The sequence below is a fragment of the Drosophila nasuta genome, chromosome X, assembly GCF_023558535.2.
Source record: "Drosophila nasuta strain 15112-1781.00 chromosome X, ASM2355853v1, whole genome shotgun sequence".
Classification (NCBI taxonomy): domain Eukaryota; kingdom Metazoa; phylum Arthropoda; class Insecta; order Diptera; family Drosophilidae; genus Drosophila; species Drosophila nasuta.
Window position 1 is genome coordinate 22,307,400 of NC_083459.1, and position 19,604 is coordinate 22,327,003.

Sequence of the window (19,604 nt, forward strand, 5' to 3'; positions counted from 1 at the left end):
TTTTTTTTAACAAAAAGGCTGAATTTTTCTAAAGAAAAATCTTTCAATAATGTGTATATTTACATTATTTGGTTATTAAAATCGATTTTTGTCATTAAAAAAAATCGATGTTTCCAAAATCTTTAAAAACATCGATGAATCGATAATGCCACCGATATTTTTCCACCTCTGACACACACACATCGCTACATAAAATGCGAAAAAACGGAATCGCGGAGAACTGTAACGCGGAAAAGTACATAAAAAAGATTCGTTTCTCGTGTTCGTGTTTTTTTGCTTCGCTCAACAACACACAAGATTTGATTGCCAAATAATCTCTGCTTTTTAGTTGATAAATACAAAAAACGCGTTGTACGAAGCAGTGCTAGATGAAGGAATAAGAAAATGAGACGTCGCGCTCATGCAAAGTAGAAGAAAAAGAAGGCACATACACACATACAAACATACATACATACGCACGCACGTCGTCTTTGCGAAGGAATATATGTATCTACATATGCATACGGATGTATGAGTGTGCGCTGGTGCTGGTGTTGTGCGGTCGCGCTTGTGTGTATGTGTGAGTGTGTGTGTACGTGCGTGCGTTAGCAGCAGCAGCAGCTACTATTGGCAGAGCAGCAGCAGAGCGCGTCTGACTGACTCCATGAGAAGAAGGGGGTGAGAGGACGACAAGAACGACGGCAGCAGTGTTTGAGCGTAACGTTTGAGAATAACGTTAAAAATGAACTGGCACAGCCGACCGCAACCACAACAACAACTACACCATAAACGCCAAAGTACGTACGATGTTCTACTACGGCTATTACTGTGATATTTGGATTTAAAAAGCCGCCCCGCATCATCGCAAACCAACAAGCCGTCGAAGCGTCTTTCTGGTTTTGTCTTTTCTGCCTCTGCTCGAAGCCAAACGAAAAGTAAGAGAAAGAAAAAAAATATCAGAGTTATCGAAGAAGCGCAACAGCAACAGACAAAGCGGCATCATCCAGGGCCGTCGAAAGAAGCAGCCAGAAACAGCAGCAGCAGCAATCGCAAGCACCTCAGTGAATATTATTAAAGGTACATACATTCGTACATTCGTGTATATGTGTATATGTTATGTGTTGTGTGTGATAGGCGCCGCCATTTTCCGTGTGATCCATGTAACAAGCTGAAAGAAAAAAACCTGGACCTAGGGTTGGCAATGCACGTCCACGAAAACGAAACGAGCCGTGTCTGCGGCTTATAATAGCTGAATAGCAAGCAAGTTCGTTGCTGTGCAGCATCTACATTAAGCCGCAAAAGCGTTAATAAAACGTATTCAAATTTGTTCATACTCGCGATCGCAAACTGGATAATGTTTATTGCTAAATAATATTTGACAACCCTGCAACCTTTTTCTTTGTTGACATTTTTGTTTGTGTGAGTTTGCACATGTGTGTGTCTGTGATTCGAATGTGTATGTGTAGCGACGACGGTGCTGCCACTAGTGTGCAATCTGTTTTGTGTGCAAAAAATAAACAAAACAAAAAAAAAGAAAATAACGCAACATAGCGAAAGTAATGTGAATTGTAGATTGGTGATTTATACAAAGCAACAACAACAAAAAGCTCGACTAATTTATTGAATTTGTACTTTTGGCCCAAAGTGGCAACCTTGCGCAGGTCACTCTCATTTTATTTCGAGTGTGTGCGCATGAGTACATAGTAGAATGCCTCTCTTTCGCACTTGCAAGCGTGTATGCATGTGTGCTTGTGCTTGTGTGTCGCTCGTCTAGCAAAACAGCTGAGAACTGCTGCAGCTTTTGGGCAGCAAGCGAACACATACAAACATGCATACAGTTCGCACACATACACACTCACACACATCCGTACACCCATGCAGAAACGTATGTATATTTGTATTTGCAATTATTGCAACCGTAGACAAGCAGCGAATGTACTGCTACAACAAAGCCGCTAGCTGCTGTTGAATTTTTTTCTTTTGTAAGTTTGTACTCGTGTGTGCGTGTGTGTGAGTTTGCTTTGCGACATTAACCAAAAAGAAAAATGAGATTAATTTTGCGTCAATTTTCTTGTTCTTCAATCAAACCAAAAAGTGTATGTATTAGTCGCTAGTTTTATTACACATGTGCTTCCATGTTAATTGATTTTTATTTCGCACGTGTATGCGTGCAAAGAGAGCGGTTAGAAAGACCCGACAGAGCGAGTGAGTGGACGAGAGCGACAGAGAGAGGGAGAGAAGCGAGTGAACGCGTGCCGACTGTCGACCTCGCATCTTTTTCTCTTCCTTCCCACTCCCACCCACAACAAGGCAGCAGCAGCAGCGAAGCCATAAAATAATTTTCAAATCAAGTTGAATGTGCCAATTGCATTTTATTACTTATTTAAATGGCTGCATGTGTATCTATCCTATCTGTTGAAGAGTTATTCGCGTTTCTTTGTGCATTTATTAGGCCGTCGTCGTGCTTCTGCTTTACACAAATTGTATACGCTTATCATTTATCAGCGGCGTCAGCAGAAACAACTTTTGCTTTTGGAGAGCTTTTTCGTAGTTGTATTTGTATTTGTGTGTGCTTGCGAATATTCTACTGAATGCTTGAAAATCAGTGTTGCCATCTCGTTTACTTCTGTGTATGCAAATAGAACACAGTTTAATATTGTATTCGTTATGATGTAGCATTGCAATATAATTTTATTTATTTTATGTGTTGCATATAAATGTGTCGAATTACAAAAGATACAAGAAAAAACACATTAAGCTTGCATACGAGATGCAGACAGTATTCACTTGCACTCTTTCTATCTTATTCACTCTCACTTGCGCAGTAAACAAGCAAGTTGCCATATCATCAAAACAATTGCATGCATGCAAAAAATATATATACAAAAATACCAAAACAATGGAGAAGCTCAAGCTAGTATTTAAAATGGTCACATTCAGATTTGAATGTCTGGAGTTTTTCGAGTCTCTTGTCAAACAAAGCAGTTTTGAAATAATTTGTATTACTTGCTGGTATTTTGCAGACTGCAGACAGAATGGTCGTCGGCTCGAATCACACGCGGCGCAGTGAAACTGCCGGCAGATTTACAAACAGCAGCAGCGGCGGCAATAGCAACGGAAATAGCAGCAGCAGCATCAACAACGCCACCAGCGCAACGTCTTCAATTGCAACTGCATCCTCAACGACGACGGCGGCGGCAGCAGCAGCGACGACGTCGTCAATGTCACATAACAACAACAACAACAATAATAATAACAACAACAACAACAAAAGCCAAAACGCAACTCACAACACACTCAACAACAACAACAGTTCACATCAGCAACATCAACAGCAGCAGCAGCAACATCATAACAATCATCATCATCATCATTACCAGACGCTGCCAACGAACGCGTCGTCACATCAAAGCACTGGAACTACAACCGCATCTGCAACAGCATCAGCAACAGCTGGATCGGGATCGGGATCTGGATCATCAACGCATGGCAGTCTCAATGGCAGTTGCAATGGGAGCGCCGTCAGTCGATTGTCTCAGTCGACAGGAATGTCGCCTCGCGAGCTATCGGAGAACGATGATTTGGCCACATCGCTGATTCTGGATCCTCATTTGGGCTTCCAGACGCACAAGATGAACATACGCTTCCGGCCCCTCAAAATGGACACACAGCAGCTCAAGTCGATTGTCGATGAGTTTATACGGACGCAAAACTATGATGTGGCCATACAGCGGATCTATGATGGACCCTGGATACCGCGACATCTCAAGAATAAGAACAAAATTGCCACCAAGCGATTGCATGATCATGTTAGTATGATTTCCAAGTTAAGAGTCGGTTTATTCAAGGTTTATCTGTAAGCCTTAACTTACCTATGTGGGAGATACAAGTTCTAGTCAACTCTATATTAAGATGCATCAGAAAAGACAATAAGTTTAAGCTATAATTAGGTCTAAGCAACGTTAGTATGACTTCTAAGCTAAAAGTCAGTTACTCAGTCGGTTTATTAGAGGCTTATCTGTAAGAGGCTTTTCTTATGTGAGAGATAAACCTCTAGTTAACAATTTATAGCCTCAATAGGAATTGAAGCTGGATTATAAATGTATTCTATCTATATTTAAGCTTAAGCTTCAACTTGAGCATAAGAAAGCGGCAGTTTTAGAATGACTTCCAAGTTGACAGTCGGGTTATCTGTAAGTTAACACTTACTTATGTGAGAGATAAACCTCTAGTTAACAATTTATAGCCTCAATAGGAATTGTAGCTGGACTATACATGTATTCTATCTATATTTAAGCTTAAGCTTCAACTTGAGCATAAGAAACCGGCAGTGTTAGAATAGCTTCCAAGTTAACAGTCAGTTTATCTGTAAGTTGACACTTACCTATATGAGAAATAACCTCTAGGGTTCGATAGGAAGATGATCCAGTCACATTTTAGCTGGACTATAAATTAATTCTAGATATAATTAAGTTTAAGCGTGTAACTTTAACAGTAACTTGTGAACACTTTACTCATCCCTCTCTCTCCTTCTCTGTCCCTCTCTAGATTGTGCGGTATTTGCGCGTGTTCGACAAGGACAGCGGCTTTGCCATCGAGGCGTGTTATCGTTATTCGCTCGAAGAGCAACGCGGCGCCAAGATTAGTTCAACGAAACGCTGGTCCAAGAATGAGAAAATCGAATGCCTCGTCGGCTGCATTGCGGAACTAAGCGAAGCCGAGGAGGCAGCCCTCTTGCATTCGGGCAAAAATGATTTCTCTGTGATGTACAGCTGCCGAAAGAATTGCGCCCAACTGTGGCTGGGACCAGCCGCGTATATCAATCACGATTGCCGAGCCAACTGCAAGTTTCTGGCCACCGGGCGGGACACGGCGTGCGTGAAAGTGTTGCGGGACATTGAGGTGGGCGAGGAGATCACCTGCTTCTATGGCGAGGACTTTTTCGGGGACAGCAATCGGTATTGCGAGTGCGAGACATGCGAGAGACGCGGCACCGGCGCCTTTGCCGGCAAACATTCGGCCAATCATCTGAACGAAGCAGCGATGCTGGGACTGAGCAACGGATTGGGATTGGGATTGATGGGCGCTGCCGGCGGCGCCAACGGGGGCGGATATCGTTTGCGGGAGACGGACAATCGCATCAATCGGATCAAGAGTCGTGCGAACAGCACCAACAGCACCTCGAACAGCAACAGCAATGACAGCAGCAACAATGGAACAACAACTGGCGGAGGAGCGGGGGCAACACAACCAGCAACAGCAGCGGGAGGAGGAGGAATCGGAGCAGTAGCCGCTCCTGCTGCTGCTGCTGGAGGCGGAGGAGGAGGACGTCCCAAGAGCAGCAGCCTAGAGCTAAGCGCTGTCGCCTTGATGGACAAAAAGCTCCCCAATGTGGTTGTCTCGCCGCTGACGATGAAAGAGTTGCGCCAAAAGGGAATGACAAAGTACGATGCCGAAATGATCATCGCGAATGCTGCTTACCATCAGCAGCAACATCATCCACATCCACATGCACATGCACATGCACATCACCTGCCACACACAGCAGCAGCAGCAACGGGCAACAGCAGCACAAATGCCGAGGCTGCCACACAGGCAACAGCCATGCAGAAGCCACAAGCTGCGGCCGAGTTGCTCAACAACAACAGCAATCAACGCGGAGCGTCGATGAATGTGCGCAAATCGATGCGGGTGAACAGCACCAGCAGCAGCATATCGACAGCCTCCACGGACGAGCCGTTGGCCAGCTACAACAGCAGTGGAAGTGTAGCAGCAACCACAACAACAAAGACTGCAGCGACAGCAACCACAATTGCAGCAGCAGCAGCAGCCACAACTGTTGTGGGACATGCGAAGGCGCCTGTGGTCTTGATGCCGCGTTACAAACCAGCAGCAGCTGCTCTACAACAACAACAACAACAGCAGCAGCAGCAACAACAACAGCAGCGTCAGCAACAGCGACAATTGCGACGCAGCGAGCGACAAACGCAGCGACAAAAGGCATCGGACAGCGGCCAAATGTTGGGGAAGTATTTAACGGACAGCGAAAGCAGCGATACGGATTTCCAGCAGCTGCAGCAACAACACAAAGTTTTTCTATTCAGCGAGCTAAGCGCCGACACAACAGCAGCAACCACAACAACAGCAATCACAGCAGCAGCAGCAACTGCATCGGATAAACGTGTGACGCGCAACAGCGCTGGACGAGCTGCAGCGGCAGCAGCAGCAGCAACAGCCACTACAACAACAGCATCAACAACATCAGCAACCATAACTGCCCATAACAACAACAGCAGCAACATTAAAACAACGATTACAAATTGTAATAATTTAAATAATAGTAATAGCTGTAGAAATAATCTTAGCAGTAGATTTAGTGAACGCAAACTGAAGCCAGCAGCAAGCGAGCCGGCAGCAGCAGCAGCAGCAACAACGTTGGGCGAACAACAGCCACAGCAACAACAGCAGCAGCAGCAGGCAACGGCAGCAACAGCAACACGCAGTCGGAGCAACAGTCCCGCCTACAAGAAGAACCTCATGGCTAGCTTTGAGCAAGCAACAACTGGCGACGCAGCCACCACAACTACAACATCATCAGCAACAGCAACCACAACAACAAAGCGACAGGCGGCAGCAACTGTTGATCCAATCGAACCGGGCAAACACAAACGCAGTCGTCGAGCTGCAGCTTTGGCAGCTGCTGAACACATTCACTGTGAAGCCGTTGGCAGCATTTCCCAACGCAAGCGACAACAGCAGCAGCAACCACAACAACAGCAGCAGCAGCAACAACAACAACACACAACTGCAGTAGCAGCAACGACAGCAATCAGCAGCAGCGCTGTGGAGCCGCTGCTCAAGACACCAGAGCGACGATTGAAGCTAACGTTGCGCATGAAGCGTTCGCCCATCCTGGACGAAGTCTTTGAGCTGGGGACGAGTCTCCACAGCAGCCACAGCGAGGAGCGGGGACAACATGCGCTGCACAACGGCGGCAGCCACAACAGTCGATCGGGCAATGCGGTGGCCAGCAGCGGCCACAGTGGCAGCAGCCACAGCGGCAGCAGCCACAATGTGGCACGCAACAGTTGCAGCGGTGGCAGCCACAACAACAACAATGCAACAAGCAGCAGCACAACTGGAGTTGAGTATGAAATACTGCGCATGGAAGGCATCTCAGAGCATGGCAACGATGATGATGAAGAGGAGGAGGAGGAAGAGGACGACGAGGATGATGATGAAGAGGGAGAGGGAGATGAGGAGGAGGAAGATGACGACGACGAAGAGGAGGAAGAGCTCGATGTAGAGGAGGAAGATGCCGAAGTGGAAGCGGAAGTTGAAGCTGAAGCAGAGCCAGCAATCGAAGCCTCCGAGTGGCGCTACAAGGAGAAAACGCGTCGCACTCGGCGTTCGGCAGCAGCAACAACAGCAGCAACTAGCAGCAGCACCACCAGCAGCAACAACTGCAACAGCATCTATGGCACGCCACAAAAGAAGCGACTGCGCTTGATCTTTGGCAACGAGTCGCACACGATAGACATTCCACCAACCAACACGACGACAACCACAACAACAGCAGCAGCAGCAACAGCGATGACAGCCACATCAGCAGTGGGAAGCACAGCAGCAGCCACAGCTGCAGCTGGCAGCAGCAGCGGCATCGATGAGCTCAACAGCAGCAGCAACGCCGACAACGAATCCTTTAATGCTTCGTATGCGAGCAGCAGCAGCATCAACACATCATCGCTTAACAGCAGCACGACAGCTGAGTCACCAGCAGCAGCAGCAACAGCAGCAGCCACAACAACGGCAACATCATCCACATCCACGTCGACAGCAACTGCAACTCGATTGCCAGCAACAGCCACAACAGCAGCAGCAGCTGATTCACCCACATCAACAACATCGTCGAGTGTTGGCTCATTTCAATCGGCTTGCACTTCCACCACCAATTTCTTTACTCGCTCCAAGTCACCGCTGAACGGAAGTCGCAGCAACAGCAACAACTACATGGCCTACTACCAACAACAACAGCAGCAGCAACATCAACAGCAACAGCTCAACAAGTTTGGCAAACGCAGCGCAGATCAAGCTCAAGCAGCTGTTGTCAGCAGCAGCAGTGGCAATGGCAACAGCAACAGCAGTCACATCAGCAACAACAACAACTGCAACAGCAACATCACAAGCAGCAGCAGCAGCAATGGCGCCACCGGAGCACCGAGCAGTGTTTCCAGCTCGCACACATTCTTGCCACAAGCGTTAACCATGATGCCGAAGCATACTTTTGGCACTTGCGCGCTTCTGGCGCCAACCAGCTTTGCCAATCTGCAACACCAGCAGCAGCAACCACAGCAGCAGCAACATCAAATAAAGCTGGTAGCTGCCGCTTCCTCCTCCTCATCGTCATCATCCTCCTCCTCCTCTTCGCCTATTGTTGCAGAGCAACAGCAGCAACAACAACAACAACAGCAGCAGCAGCAACCATCGTCTTCATCGCCACAGCAGCAGCAACATCATCTCCACCACCATCATCATCATCATCACCATCATCACAAGCAGCAGCAGCAACAACAACAACAACAACAGCAGCAGCAACATAGCAACAAATAACCAACGACTGATCTCTATGCGTATTGACTGCGCTGCTGCCATTGCCAACAACACCAACAACAGCAACAACAAGAACAACAACAAACCACAGCAACAACAACAAGTCTGCCGCCTGCCCTTGCTTGCTGCTAGCTACAGTACGCCCCCCTCTCCTGTTCCGCCCACTTAAGTTTGCTAGTGTGCGACACACACACATATACACTCTTTCTCTGTCTGTCTATAAATCGTACATTACATTGACGCAGTCTGGCAACACCGTCACTCTCTTGTTCTTTCTTTGTCCTGTCCAAATGCCATTCAATCGGGTGGGTGGGGGAGAAAGAAGCAGAAAATGAATAACAATAACTACCAACAAACGTCTTTTGTAAATGCAAACTTTGATTACAAATTTATTTTTTTTTGCTTTTCTTTCTATTTTTCTCTCTCTTTCCCGCTCTCTCTCCTTTTCTTTCTTTTTGCCATTTCAGATGGATATTTAAAGCATAAAAGTAGCAAAAAAGCGAATATTATACGTTATGATGTTGCAGGTGGTGGGCATGATGATGATGATGATAAAGATTATGATGAGAATGAAGTTGAGATTAATATGAATAACAACAACAGCAGCAGCAGCAACAAAAACAACAACAATGCCAATTATAATACTAATAATAATACCAGCAGCAGCAGCAGTAACAGTAACAACCACAAGTTTATAGTTAAAAAATTAAGAATAGAATTAAAACGCATACAAATCATGTACAGTTAAAAGAAAATCAAATGATCGTAACGTTTAAGTGAGACAACAACAACAACAACAACAGCAGTAACAGCAACAAAACAATACAAAATGGCTGTCGCACTTGCGCAGCCCTGGTTACAAGCAGAGCAGCAGCATATAACAACAACATCAACACAGCAAGGAACATTAGAATTGCCATTAATTGAGAGAACAGGACGGCAACAACCAACTCGCTCTCTCTCTCTCTCTCTTGTAAAAACGTTAAAAACAAAAAACAAAAACTAAACGATAAACGTTAATCACAAACAAAAAAGAAAATAACACAAAAAATAAATATTCTAAATGCAATGCACACACACATACAGCCACTCACACACACATACACACAGACAGACACAAACGCAATTAGCAGCGGTTTTAGACGCCTTACAACTAAAGTTAAATTTATAAACAAACAAATAAAAGAATATAAATATATATATATGGATATGTGTATATGAAGATGCGATAAAATAGAGAAACAAACAAATTAGTAAGCGAGGAAATTACAATTACAAATGAAAGAGCAAGAAAAACAAATAGTAAGAAACAATTAACAAAATCAATAGCAACAAAGCAATATATATAAAAAATTAAATTAAAACAAAAAAAAATCAATTTACACAGCCTAAACAGCATATATATAAATAATATATATATTGCAAGCATAGCAAACCAAATTAGATTCACACTACAAATTAATTGTACATAAAACAAAAGCAAAATCTTAACAAAAAAAAACAAAATATTAAACCTATTTAAATTATAACTAAAAGGATACACATATATTTAAAGCAAACAAAAATAAACGCTGCATATTGAACAAAAAGGAAAAAAAAAACAGAATATGTTATGATTTGTGTGAAATAAGCGAGGAAATCCAATCAAATATTTATTGCACATTTTGTATTTGTATTTCTAATGTTTTGTTGTTGCGTTCACCTACACACACACACACACATACGCATATGCCGGCTGCATGTGTATGTGTGCAAGCATGTTGCGAAGAGAAGCAGAAAATTGTGTTAACTTGCAAAAAAAAAATAAGAAGCAAATTCATGGTCACACTTTTTTGTAGTGTTCACTTTGTTAATTTTAGTTTATTTTTAATAATTTAATTTAACATACACCACACACACATGCATAGATCATAGTTACACCCATACAGATAAAATGTATTTGAATTTTTTGTTTAAGCCTAAGTTTTATGTTAAACTAGCATATGGAATTAGTTATACACAACACATGCGATTAAACATACAGACATCTATATATACATACAATATATATTTACAATACAACAATTATATTAAATATATATACATACATTACCAGCGTATTGATCATCATCATGTTCTTCACTCTTACTCTTCTTTCTTTCTTTGAAATGTGTGCGAGGCACACCAATACATGCACAGTTTGAATGAACGCTCCTTTGCAATAAAGCGGAGCATTATTTTGTATTTCAATTAACAAAAATCCTGGGGAAATAAATGGCTGCACTTGAGGTTGCTTATAATCTAATAACATAAAAAAGACTGGCTTAATGCAAAGCATTTTTTTTTTTATTTAGTTTTTCATTTAGATTTATACTTTACTGAATAGTAAGTTTCGCATTCAACCTTAAAAATATATATTTTGTGTGGGTGTATGTGTTTTGGTGAGTGTGTGTGTGTGTGAAGTACAATGAGTGGAGACAGCGAATAAATAACTCCCATAACAATTTGCAATGCTAGAGGAGAGTGATCAGCGCATCAGTATTTTGTGGGATGGCTGTGCGTTTATCGTCATCATCCAGTTCTTATTAATGTCCATACTTCTGGAAATCCCATTCACGATTGTCGAGCGGGCACACTTGACGCGTCTTCAGCCAACGGGAAATGCAATGGAAGTGGAAGGCATGATTGCAAACGCCCCAGGCCACCGTACACTCCTCGCTAGTTGCCGATGCTTGATTCGCCTGGCACTCGATGCATAGGTCCATGATGTGATTGCGGCAAATGGCGCAGTTGTCAACAACGATATCTGTGGAATACATTTTCATTAAATACATTTCAAATTCAACATCAATCTGCAGCACTGTTGACAACTCAGAGCGAAAACGTTGAGTAGACGGCTACAAAAATGGCTAGATTTAGGCTGTTGACTCCGTAAGAAATGCGAAAATCGCTAAATAGTCAACACTGTTAGTAATGCTTGTCGACCGCCTTATTAATCACTTTACGACACCTTTCCTGCCATTCAAGATGGCGCCGAGTATTATTCTTTATTTTGTTTGTGTACTGCACAACTTACCCCAAGCCCAAAGTGCCACTGCATTCCACTGAAATTTGTTTGGAAACAAAAGGAAGAATTAATAAAAAATTACTGACACGCCGCGCCGCCGTGACGATGCAGAAATTGCATGAAATCTTTACTGTTTTTTGATGCCGAATGCGGCAATATACCTTTTTCACTTCAAATCGTTTCTTTTCGCCCTTACTGCTGCTGGAGGGAACCTCGAATTCTTCCTCGTCAACTTCCATCTTGCGTTTCTTAAAAATTTCCGAATTTCGTCGATTCTGCACAAAGTCAGCAATTAGAGGTGGTGTGATATTATAATAGTAGTGAAGCCCGATGAATTATATTTATCGATTTTCAGTGTGTCAAACATCGATAAAAATAATTGTATAATTTCGCTTATATTTAAAACATTATCGAATAGATAACGTGATTTGGAAGAACATAATTGCAGCGAGTGCATTACTGTAAATTTTATTACATAATATAGATTTGTTTTTAGTTTTATGTGGTTAGATAACCGTCAAAAGCTGCTTGCTACAACCGCAGTGAACGTAAACAATACAGCTAGTATATTTTGTGATAATAAAATACCTCTGTTTATTTTTGTAGTCAGGTCATACTGAGGTCCAAGCCAACATTGATTGCGCAGTAGTGTGAAATAGCTGCACGTGTTTTTTGTTATTCTGCAATTGGAATTGCATTTATTCTCAAATTGGACAACAATCGGTTAATTGGAGGTGTCAATCAAGTATGGAGCACGTCGATTACGCCGGCGTCAGCCCATTAGGTGCCACAAGCAGCATCAGCGGGAGTGCGAGCACAGCAATGATTCTGTGCTGTGAATGTGGCGTCGCGATCCAACCAAATCCGGCCAATATGTGCGTCACCTGTCTGCGCAATCACGTCGACATCACAGAGAACATACCCAAGCAGGCGGTGCTACATTTCTGTCGCAACTGCGAACGCTATCTGCAGCCGCCCAACGAATGGATTCAAGCCTCGCTCGAGTCGCGTGAATTGCTCGCCGTTTGCCTCAAGAAGCTGAAGGGCTTGAAGGATGTGAAGCTCGTGGACGCTGGATTCATTTGGACCGAGCAGCACTCGAAGCGCATCAAAGTGAAGCTGACCGTGCATGGCGAAATCTCTGGCGGCACAGTGCTGCAGCAAGTGTTCATCGTGGAGTTCACGGTGCAGAATCAAATGTGCAACGATTGCCATCGCACCGAGGCGAAAGACTTTTGGCGTTGCCTCGTTCAGGTGCGCCAGCGGGCGGAGAACAAGAAGACCTTCTATTATCTCGAGCAGTTGGTGCTCAAGTACAAGGCCCACGAGAATACGCTGGGCATTAAGCCGGAGCACGGTGGCCTCGACTTCTTCTATGCAAGCGAGAATCATGCGCGTCGTATGGTCGATTTTCTGCAGACAATGGTGCCCGCCAAGGTGACCACATCGAAGCGTCTCATTTCCCATGATATTCACAGTAACAACTACAACTACAAATACAATTGGTCGGTGGAGATTGCGCCGGTGTCCAAGGACAGCGCCGTCTGCCTGAGCAAGAAGCTGCGTCAACAGTTGGGTAACATTTCGCCTATTTGCCTCGTGAATCGCGTGTCCAGCAGCATTCATCTGATTGATCCACTGACCGCCCAAATAGCTGAGATACAATCACAGGTCTATTTCCGTGCCCCGTTCGAGGCAATCTGCAATCCGAAGCAGCTGGTCGAGTATGTGGTCATGGACATTGAGCTGATACACGAAAAGGATCGCAAGAGTTATCCCGGCCAGGGCAGCGTCTCCTTCAAGCACGCCCTCTGTGACATTTGGCTGGTGCGTGCCTCCGAATTGGGCATCGCCGAGAATAACATTCATACACGCTCCCATCTGGGGCATCTGCTCAAGGTGGGTGACTCCGTGCTGGGCTACAACACCGGCGAGGCGAACATCAACGATCCCGAGTTTGACAAACTGCCTGCGGAACTCATACCCGATGTCGTCCTGGTGCGCAAGCATTATGATCGCCAGACGCGTCTCAGCCAGCGTCTGTGGAAGCTGAAGCATCTGGCGGATGAGGCGACGGATGAGCGCAGCAAGCACGACTATCACGAGTTCCTCGACGACATCGAGGAGAACGCGGACATTCGTGGCCAGATCAATGTCTATCGCGACACCAAAAAGCAGCTGCCAACTGTCGCCGAGTCGGCGGCGGATGTGCCGCAGATAACGCTTGAGGAGATGCTGGAGGATCTGACACTCGAGTGTGCCGATGATGAGATGGGCGAGGGAGATGGCGATGGCGACGGCGACGGTGTTGGCGAAGCGGAGCCACAATTGTAGTCCGCTTTTTTTTTAATTATTTATGTATTTCCTATGTACATATTCGCACAATAAAAACAAATTGAAAAGGACAAGATTGTGCTTTAAAGTATAAATTGTGATCGACTGTGAAATAACCGCTATCCATTTTGAATGCAAGCTATAAAATGCGGTATTATTTCTCAAAATATACCGAATTATTATACCGCAAAAATACAAAAATGCCAAAGGATATATTTTGTATGATATAGTACTTCATGCAAATTATATCAAAGTTAAAAATATACCAAAATAATATACCACAAAAATACTAAATATATATCAAAGGCTATAATCGGTATATATATATAGTGATACATTCAAAATGTACCATAAAGTACAAAATATACCAGATTATTGGTCTTAAAATATACCAATGGCTATATTTGGTATATGGATACAGCACACATAGAAAAGAAAATGCAATCTCTAAGTTTTATAGTCCTGAGATCTGACACGACGGATATGGCCTTTTAGTCTCGGCTGAACAAAAATATATATACTTTATAGGATCGGAGATATCTTCTTCTGCCTGTTACAAGCATTTCATGGAGGCACCGAGTCATAATACCCTTCTACCCTATGGAAAGCGGGTATACTTAGTTGATCATATTGAAACTTTTTGAAATTCTGGAATGTAGTTGAACTCTTTCCGATTGTATTATACATTTATTTTACATTAAGGCTTAACAGACATTTGGATATCTTGGGAGTTGCTCCTCTCCTCCTCTCACTCACCCTCCCACCCACAGACACACACACACACATGCACACACATAAATAAGTGCTTAATACATAAACAATTCGGCTAACAGAATAACAAAAGATTTGCAAGATAGCGAAAGAAAGACAGACAGACAGAGAGAGAGAGAGAGAGAGAGGGAGATTGGGAGTTGCATCCACACATAACAACGGATTAACTATTGGTTTGACACTCTAAGAGAGGCCCAGCTTGGGTTTCTCCTTGAAGAAGTAGACATCGTCGCAGTCACAGTGCTGTGTCGCCTCCTCCGCTGCCTCCCACTCGGTCAGGACACGCTGGACCACGGGCAAGATGTGTTTCCGCGTCGCCTGCACGTTCAGCTGCCGCATGAAGCATCCGCCCATGAAGCTGCTGTCGGCGGCATGCGGCTGCAATTGCAGCGCTGGCGTCTGACAATCCAGCAGAGCACGACGCACTCGCTCCAGGAGTGGACAGGGCGGCGAGAGCGGAATGAGTGCCACATCACGTTGCACCTGCCCCGTGCCTGGTGCCACAAACATGCCCAGGATGATCAACAGTTGCGAGTCGCCGGCAAACTGTCGGATGGCCAACTCCGCATCCGGCAGCTCGATGAAGTCGCGCACCAACATCGGCAGCCCGGCGAGCGGCAGATTGTTGCGCTGCGTCCGCAGCTGCTTGGCATCCTTGCGCAGAACCTCGGCCAGCGACAGTTGACTGATGTCTGCACGTGCTGCGACCAGCTCCTCGAAGAGCTGCAGACGCTGTAGCTGCACATCTTCATCTTCGTCAACAGTTGTCTCGGTGCCTTGTTGTTGCTGCTGTTCCAGCAGCTCCACCATGGCCAGATCGCGGGCACAGAAGCGACGCGCGGCGGGCGAAAAGTTGATGGTGTCCAGCACAATGGTGGCATGCAACAGGCGGCTGACGCAACTGGAACGTGGCTGCTCCTCGGCCAGATAGCGCTCGGCCACCAGCGTGGCACAGGAGCCAACCTCGGGCTCAATGTGACGCACACAGTGTGTAGGCAGAAGCTGCAACACTGGATGCTGTTTATCCAGTGGCCGATGATCCAGGATCTCGCTCACCAATGGCGCCAAGCTGGTGCTGCTCACATGATGATCCACGAGTATGACGCTGATGTCGCTGCGCAGCTGCTCCGGCAAATCGTCGCGAAACAAGAGCAACTGGGCATCGATCTCGCACTTGTTGAGCATGTGTCGCACCTCGGTCTTGAGGGGATAATCAATGCGCGGTATATTGAGGACGGGCAGAAAGTCGTGCTCCTGCTGTCGCTGCGCATAGATGAAAGCCAGTGTCAGGGCGGAAACGGCGGAGTCCAGATCGCATGATTCGTTGCCCAGCACAATGTGCAGTTTCCTCAAATTTGTTTCGCTTCCTGTTGCCTTCTCAGCTTGCAGATACTATTGGGAGTGCAACAGAGTGAGTGGGAGAGATAGAGAGGGGGTGAGTGAGTGAGAGTGAGTAGAGAAGCCATATGAGTAAAGCCCAGAAGCTGGCTGGCAGGAATAAAACACACACGCACACAAACGTTGCACTTACGCGGCCAAGCGTGGAGCGCGCTTGCATCAAAAAGCGCAGGAAACACATTATCCCCGGGGAAAGTCACATGAAATAATAAAAACAACAATCGGGGCAAAAGGAATGCGATACGATGCAATGCGAAAGCTACAGTTGTCACTTGCTAATCGAGTACACACTCGATAGGCAAAAGCCCACAGCACTTATCGATAATGATTAAGATGGCACAGTTCACTAGGCAAACACAAATCATTTGTTCTCATTTGTCTTACAGAAAAGTTGCAAGAAATGTATATTATTTAAATGTGGTAACCGTTAAATTCAACTTTATTTTCGATAGACAATTTATCGCTGTGGCGCTTGTCGCTTCAAATATGCATTCGATATAAACACGCAGCTCCAAGGCAAGCAGAAAAATGCAAGCAAACTTTGAGCATGATCCAAATCAGTTACTGACAGGCTGTATACTAAAATTATTAAATTACAGCATATCTTGCATGCATGTTGAAATTGTAGTTGAAAATAGATTACTTTTTTGAATGTAGCGCCCAACTTATCGATGACATGAGGCATTCGAAGCTACAGTGCGATACAATAACAACGCGTGTAATCGATAGTTAGTTTTAGCCATCCCTTCATTTCAATTAAACGGCGTTTTTGTGCGCGTCACATTAGAAGATATCCCAACTTGTATTTCTAAATCAACAATTTACCCCCTTGCGCCACCTCCTGCGCCGCTGCGGTTCGTGGTCGAGTTTCACCAGTTGCCCACACAAAAGAATACAATATGGATACGCCGCGTCGCAAACTGCGCAACCTGCACATGGAGAACGTGCAAAACAATAGCACACCAATCAGAATACCGCCATCGCCAATGCTGAAGACACTGGGACATGGCACCGGTGTCAGTGTATATCGCCTGGACAGGTCACCCAAGCATGGACAAATCCGTTCGCCGTGGGCGGTCAAACGTATAACACAGCGCACCCGGGCCAAAAAAGAGATGGTCTATAATGAGCGCATCGTGCACGAAGCAGCCATCTTGCGGTGAGTCCTCCAAAGGTCCCACACATGTGTATGAATGTCTGTGTGTGTGTGTGTGTATTTTCAACAATTGCTGTGTACACACGCACACACACATTCACACACGTGGGCGAGCCGGTGGCGGTGGCTGGCTGCGTTTGTTGTGTGCGTGTGTGCTTGTGTGAGCCTTGCATGCGTGTAAGGCTGCTGCGTCTCATGTGTGTGTGCGTGCATTTGGTGTACATAATTCCGTTATACACACAGCACAATTGTATTTGATCTGCTGACAACGTCGCTGATTACCAGCTCGACTTGATCGCTTATCTTACTTCCTTTATCCCTTTTATCACTTAAACTGTTCTTCTACCTACATGCATATATAATATTCACTTATTTGTTGCAGTAAACTTAATCATCCCAATATTGTGGGCTTTCGTGGGGTCATCAAGACGCCGGAGGGTATCGATACGCTGGCTTTGGAAATGTGCAGCACTTCGCTGGGCTCCATTTTGGAGGAGCGTCACGATGAGGATCTCGGCCCATTGCCCGCCAAACACACCTTCAAAATGATCATGGACATTGCGCATGCTCTCGACTTTTTGCACTGTGAGGCGCGTCTGCTGCACGGCGATCTCAAGTCCTTCAATGTCCTGGTCAAGGGTGAATTTGAAATCTGTAAACTCTGCGATTTTGGCGTCACACTGCCGTTAGACGAGAATGGCGAAATCAGCTTTCAAAAGAATCCCCATCTACAGTATGTGGGTAAGTTGTCCTCTCATTTGACTGTTCTTATTGTTCAATTAAGGATCAACAATTTCGAATAATTCGGTAAATCAATATTAGAATCCCTAATTGTTGAGAATAGTTTGTGTTCATCTGAAGAATTTGTCTGTAATTCATTTCTTAAAAACAAAACTATCTATAATTGTTGAGAATAGTTTGTTCATGTGAAGAAATTTATGTAATTCATTTCTCTCTCAAAAAAAGACAATGGAACGATGCTAAATTGTTTTATACCATTTTGCAGGCACAACGCTTTGGTCGCCACCGGAGATTATCGATGAAGTGGAGATTATTGACAGCAAAGCTGACATATTCAGCTTCGGCCTTATCATCTATGAGACATTGGCTCTGGTGCCGCCACACACACTGGAACTGGACGCCGCCTTTAATAGCAGCAACAATACCATGGACATGGACAGCTCACAGGAACTGCCGCAACGCAAACAGCTCAGCTATGGCAACGATGATAGTCTAACAGCGACGACGACGATGCCAAAGGACACAACACCAGCTGAAGAGAGCATCGATGAAGAAGATGATGGAGATGACGATGGTGATACAGATGTAGATGAGGATGACACAAAAGAGAATGACATTTCTGACTATTCGATGACACACATCGAGCAAGCGTATGGCACACGTCCACCACTGCCGGTTGCCTTCCAGCTCAGCGACGATTACAATTGCATTGTGGAGTTGTTCTATTTGTGCACCAATGCTTTGAGCGAGGATCGACCCGCTGCTCGGACCATTTGGCAGTGCTTCGAGAACAATGCAGCCAATGTGGCCACCGCATGCGATGTCTCCAGCGATTAAACGCTATAACTATAATTATAAATTTATGTATAAGTTCATTATGCGCGTGTACAGTATGTGGCCAACAAACAAAAACTAATTCGTAATCTCTCTCTCTGTCTCTCTGATTCTCTCTTAACTGCATCTCTCTATCTCGAAAATTTCTATCTCTGTGTACCTAAAAAATAAAAAACAATTCGCTGTAAAAACGAAAATGACGATTGATCGCATGCCAAGCCAAACTAAAAACAGTACGTAACATAACTCTAAACATTCAATTGAATTTGAATTCAAGTCTGTATTAAAAACAAAACAAAAACATTTCAATTTAGTTATAAGTCCTAACGCATATAACAAACTATTCCAAGTATTCCTTATATATTATATACATATGTATGAAAATAGCTAAAACGAAAACTAAAACAAAAGTTTGTTCATTTTTTTTGTTCATTATTCCAAATATAAACAAATTAGATAAAAACATAAAACTCGGGTATTATTTATCGCTTCTTCGAACCACAATAAACAGAGAGTCAACTTTCACAGACATAAAGTTTACTTAGTGCAAAGATAGACTTACGTTTGCGAATTCATGGATTGTATTACAATATCTATGGAACGGAAAGAAACTTATATTTATATATATCATAATTGTTTATTCGCCTTCATTTGGATATTTATAGTTACATAAATAACTATATCTTGACCATATCTTGCCGTATTTTTAAAGGATACGTATTCCTACGATTATAG

General features: G+C 44.4%; 5 protein-coding genes across 6 annotated transcripts; 3 read left to right on the forward strand and 2 right to left on the reverse strand.

Moving 5' to 3' along the window:
- Positions 1-157: 157 nt before the first annotated feature.
- LOC132796716 (histone-lysine N-methyltransferase Suv4-20) lies at positions 158-9,774 on the forward strand. 2 transcript variants are annotated; one of them, XM_060807972.1, is made up of 3 exons: positions 158-1,056; positions 3,003-3,788; positions 4,528-9,165. In XM_060807972.1, the coding sequence occupies exons 2-3, from the start codon at positions 3,015-3,017 to the stop codon at positions 8,587-8,589; spliced, it is 4,836 nt and encodes a 1,611-aa protein (XP_060663955.1). In that variant the 5' UTR covers positions 158-1,056; positions 3,003-3,014; the 3' UTR covers positions 8,590-9,165. The 2 variants fall into 2 exon arrangements, with proteins under 2 accessions (XP_060663955.1, XP_060663956.1); XM_060807973.1 differs by lacking the exon at positions 158-1,056 and having other exon boundaries at positions 4,528-6,301; positions 9,057-9,774.
- Positions 9,775-10,955: 1,181 nt separating this feature from the next.
- On the reverse strand, positions 10,956-11,953 carry LOC132796719 (RING-box protein 1A). Its single transcript, XM_060807976.1, has 3 exons — positions 11,797-11,953; positions 11,645-11,672; positions 10,956-11,374 (listed from the first exon to the last, which is right to left on the reverse strand). Exons 1-3 carry the CDS (start codon positions 11,872-11,874, stop codon positions 11,154-11,156), a joined length of 327 nt encoding a protein of 108 aa, XP_060663959.1. The 5' UTR covers positions 11,875-11,953; the 3' UTR covers positions 10,956-11,153.
- A 297-nt stretch (positions 11,954-12,250) lies between these two features.
- LOC132796717 (60S ribosomal export protein NMD3) lies at positions 12,251-14,037 on the forward strand. The gene has a single exon (XM_060807974.1). The coding sequence runs from the start codon at positions 12,383-12,385 to the stop codon at positions 13,967-13,969; it is 1,587 nt and encodes a 528-aa protein (XP_060663957.1). The 5' UTR covers positions 12,251-12,382; the 3' UTR covers positions 13,970-14,037.
- A 623-nt stretch (positions 14,038-14,660) lies between these two features.
- On the reverse strand, positions 14,661-16,428 carry LOC132796718 (exopolyphosphatase PRUNE1). Its single transcript, XM_060807975.1, has 2 exons — positions 16,272-16,428; positions 14,661-16,132 (listed from the first exon to the last, which is right to left on the reverse strand). Exons 1-2 carry the CDS (start codon positions 16,317-16,319, stop codon positions 14,924-14,926), a joined length of 1,257 nt encoding a protein of 418 aa, XP_060663958.1. The 5' UTR covers positions 16,320-16,428; the 3' UTR covers positions 14,661-14,923.
- A 309-nt stretch (positions 16,429-16,737) lies between these two features.
- Positions 16,738-19,275, forward strand: LOC132796720 (lymphokine-activated killer T-cell-originated protein kinase). The gene is made up of 3 exons (XM_060807977.1): positions 16,738-17,297; positions 17,677-18,035; positions 18,301-19,275. Exons 1-3 carry the CDS (start codon positions 17,038-17,040, stop codon positions 18,870-18,872), a joined length of 1,191 nt encoding a protein of 396 aa, XP_060663960.1. The 5' UTR covers positions 16,738-17,037; the 3' UTR covers positions 18,873-19,275.
- The last annotated feature ends 329 nt before the right edge of the window (positions 19,276-19,604 follow it).

Coding starts and splice junctions, on each gene's coding strand:
- LOC132796716 (XM_060807972.1), top strand. CDS start 3,015: ATGGTCGTCGGCTCGAATCACACGCGGCGCAGTGAAACTGCCGGCAGA. Junction 3,789..4,527: donor CCAAGCGATTGCATGATCAT/GTTAGTATGATT, acceptor GTCCCTCTCTAG/ATTGTGCGGTATTTGCGCGT.
- LOC132796719 (XM_060807976.1), bottom strand. CDS start 11,874: ATGGAAGTTGACGAGGAAGAATTCGAGGTTCCCTCCAGCAGCAGTAAG. Junction 11,673..11,796: donor AACGATTTGAAGTGAAAAAG/GTATATTGCCGC, acceptor AACAAATTTCAG/TGGAATGCAGTGGCACTTTG. Junction 11,375..11,644: donor AGTGGCACTTTGGGCTTGGG/GTAAGTTGTGCA, acceptor TGTATTCCACAG/ATATCGTTGTTGACAACTGC.
- LOC132796717 (XM_060807974.1), top strand. CDS start 12,383: ATGGAGCACGTCGATTACGCCGGCGTCAGCCCATTAGGTGCCACAAGC.
- LOC132796718 (XM_060807975.1), bottom strand. CDS start 16,319: ATGTGTTTCCTGCGCTTTTTGATGCAAGCGCGCTCCACGCTTGGCCGC. Junction 16,133..16,271: donor CGCGCTCCACGCTTGGCCGC/GTAAGTGCAACG, acceptor CACTCCCAATAG/TATCTGCAAGCTGAGAAGGC.
- LOC132796720 (XM_060807977.1), top strand. CDS start 17,038: ATGGATACGCCGCGTCGCAAACTGCGCAACCTGCACATGGAGAACGTG. Junction 17,298..17,676: donor CACGAAGCAGCCATCTTGCG/GTGAGTCCTCCA, acceptor TATTTGTTGCAG/TAAACTTAATCATCCCAATA. Junction 18,036..18,300: donor TCCCCATCTACAGTATGTGG/GTAAGTTGTCCT, acceptor ACCATTTTGCAG/GCACAACGCTTTGGTCGCCA.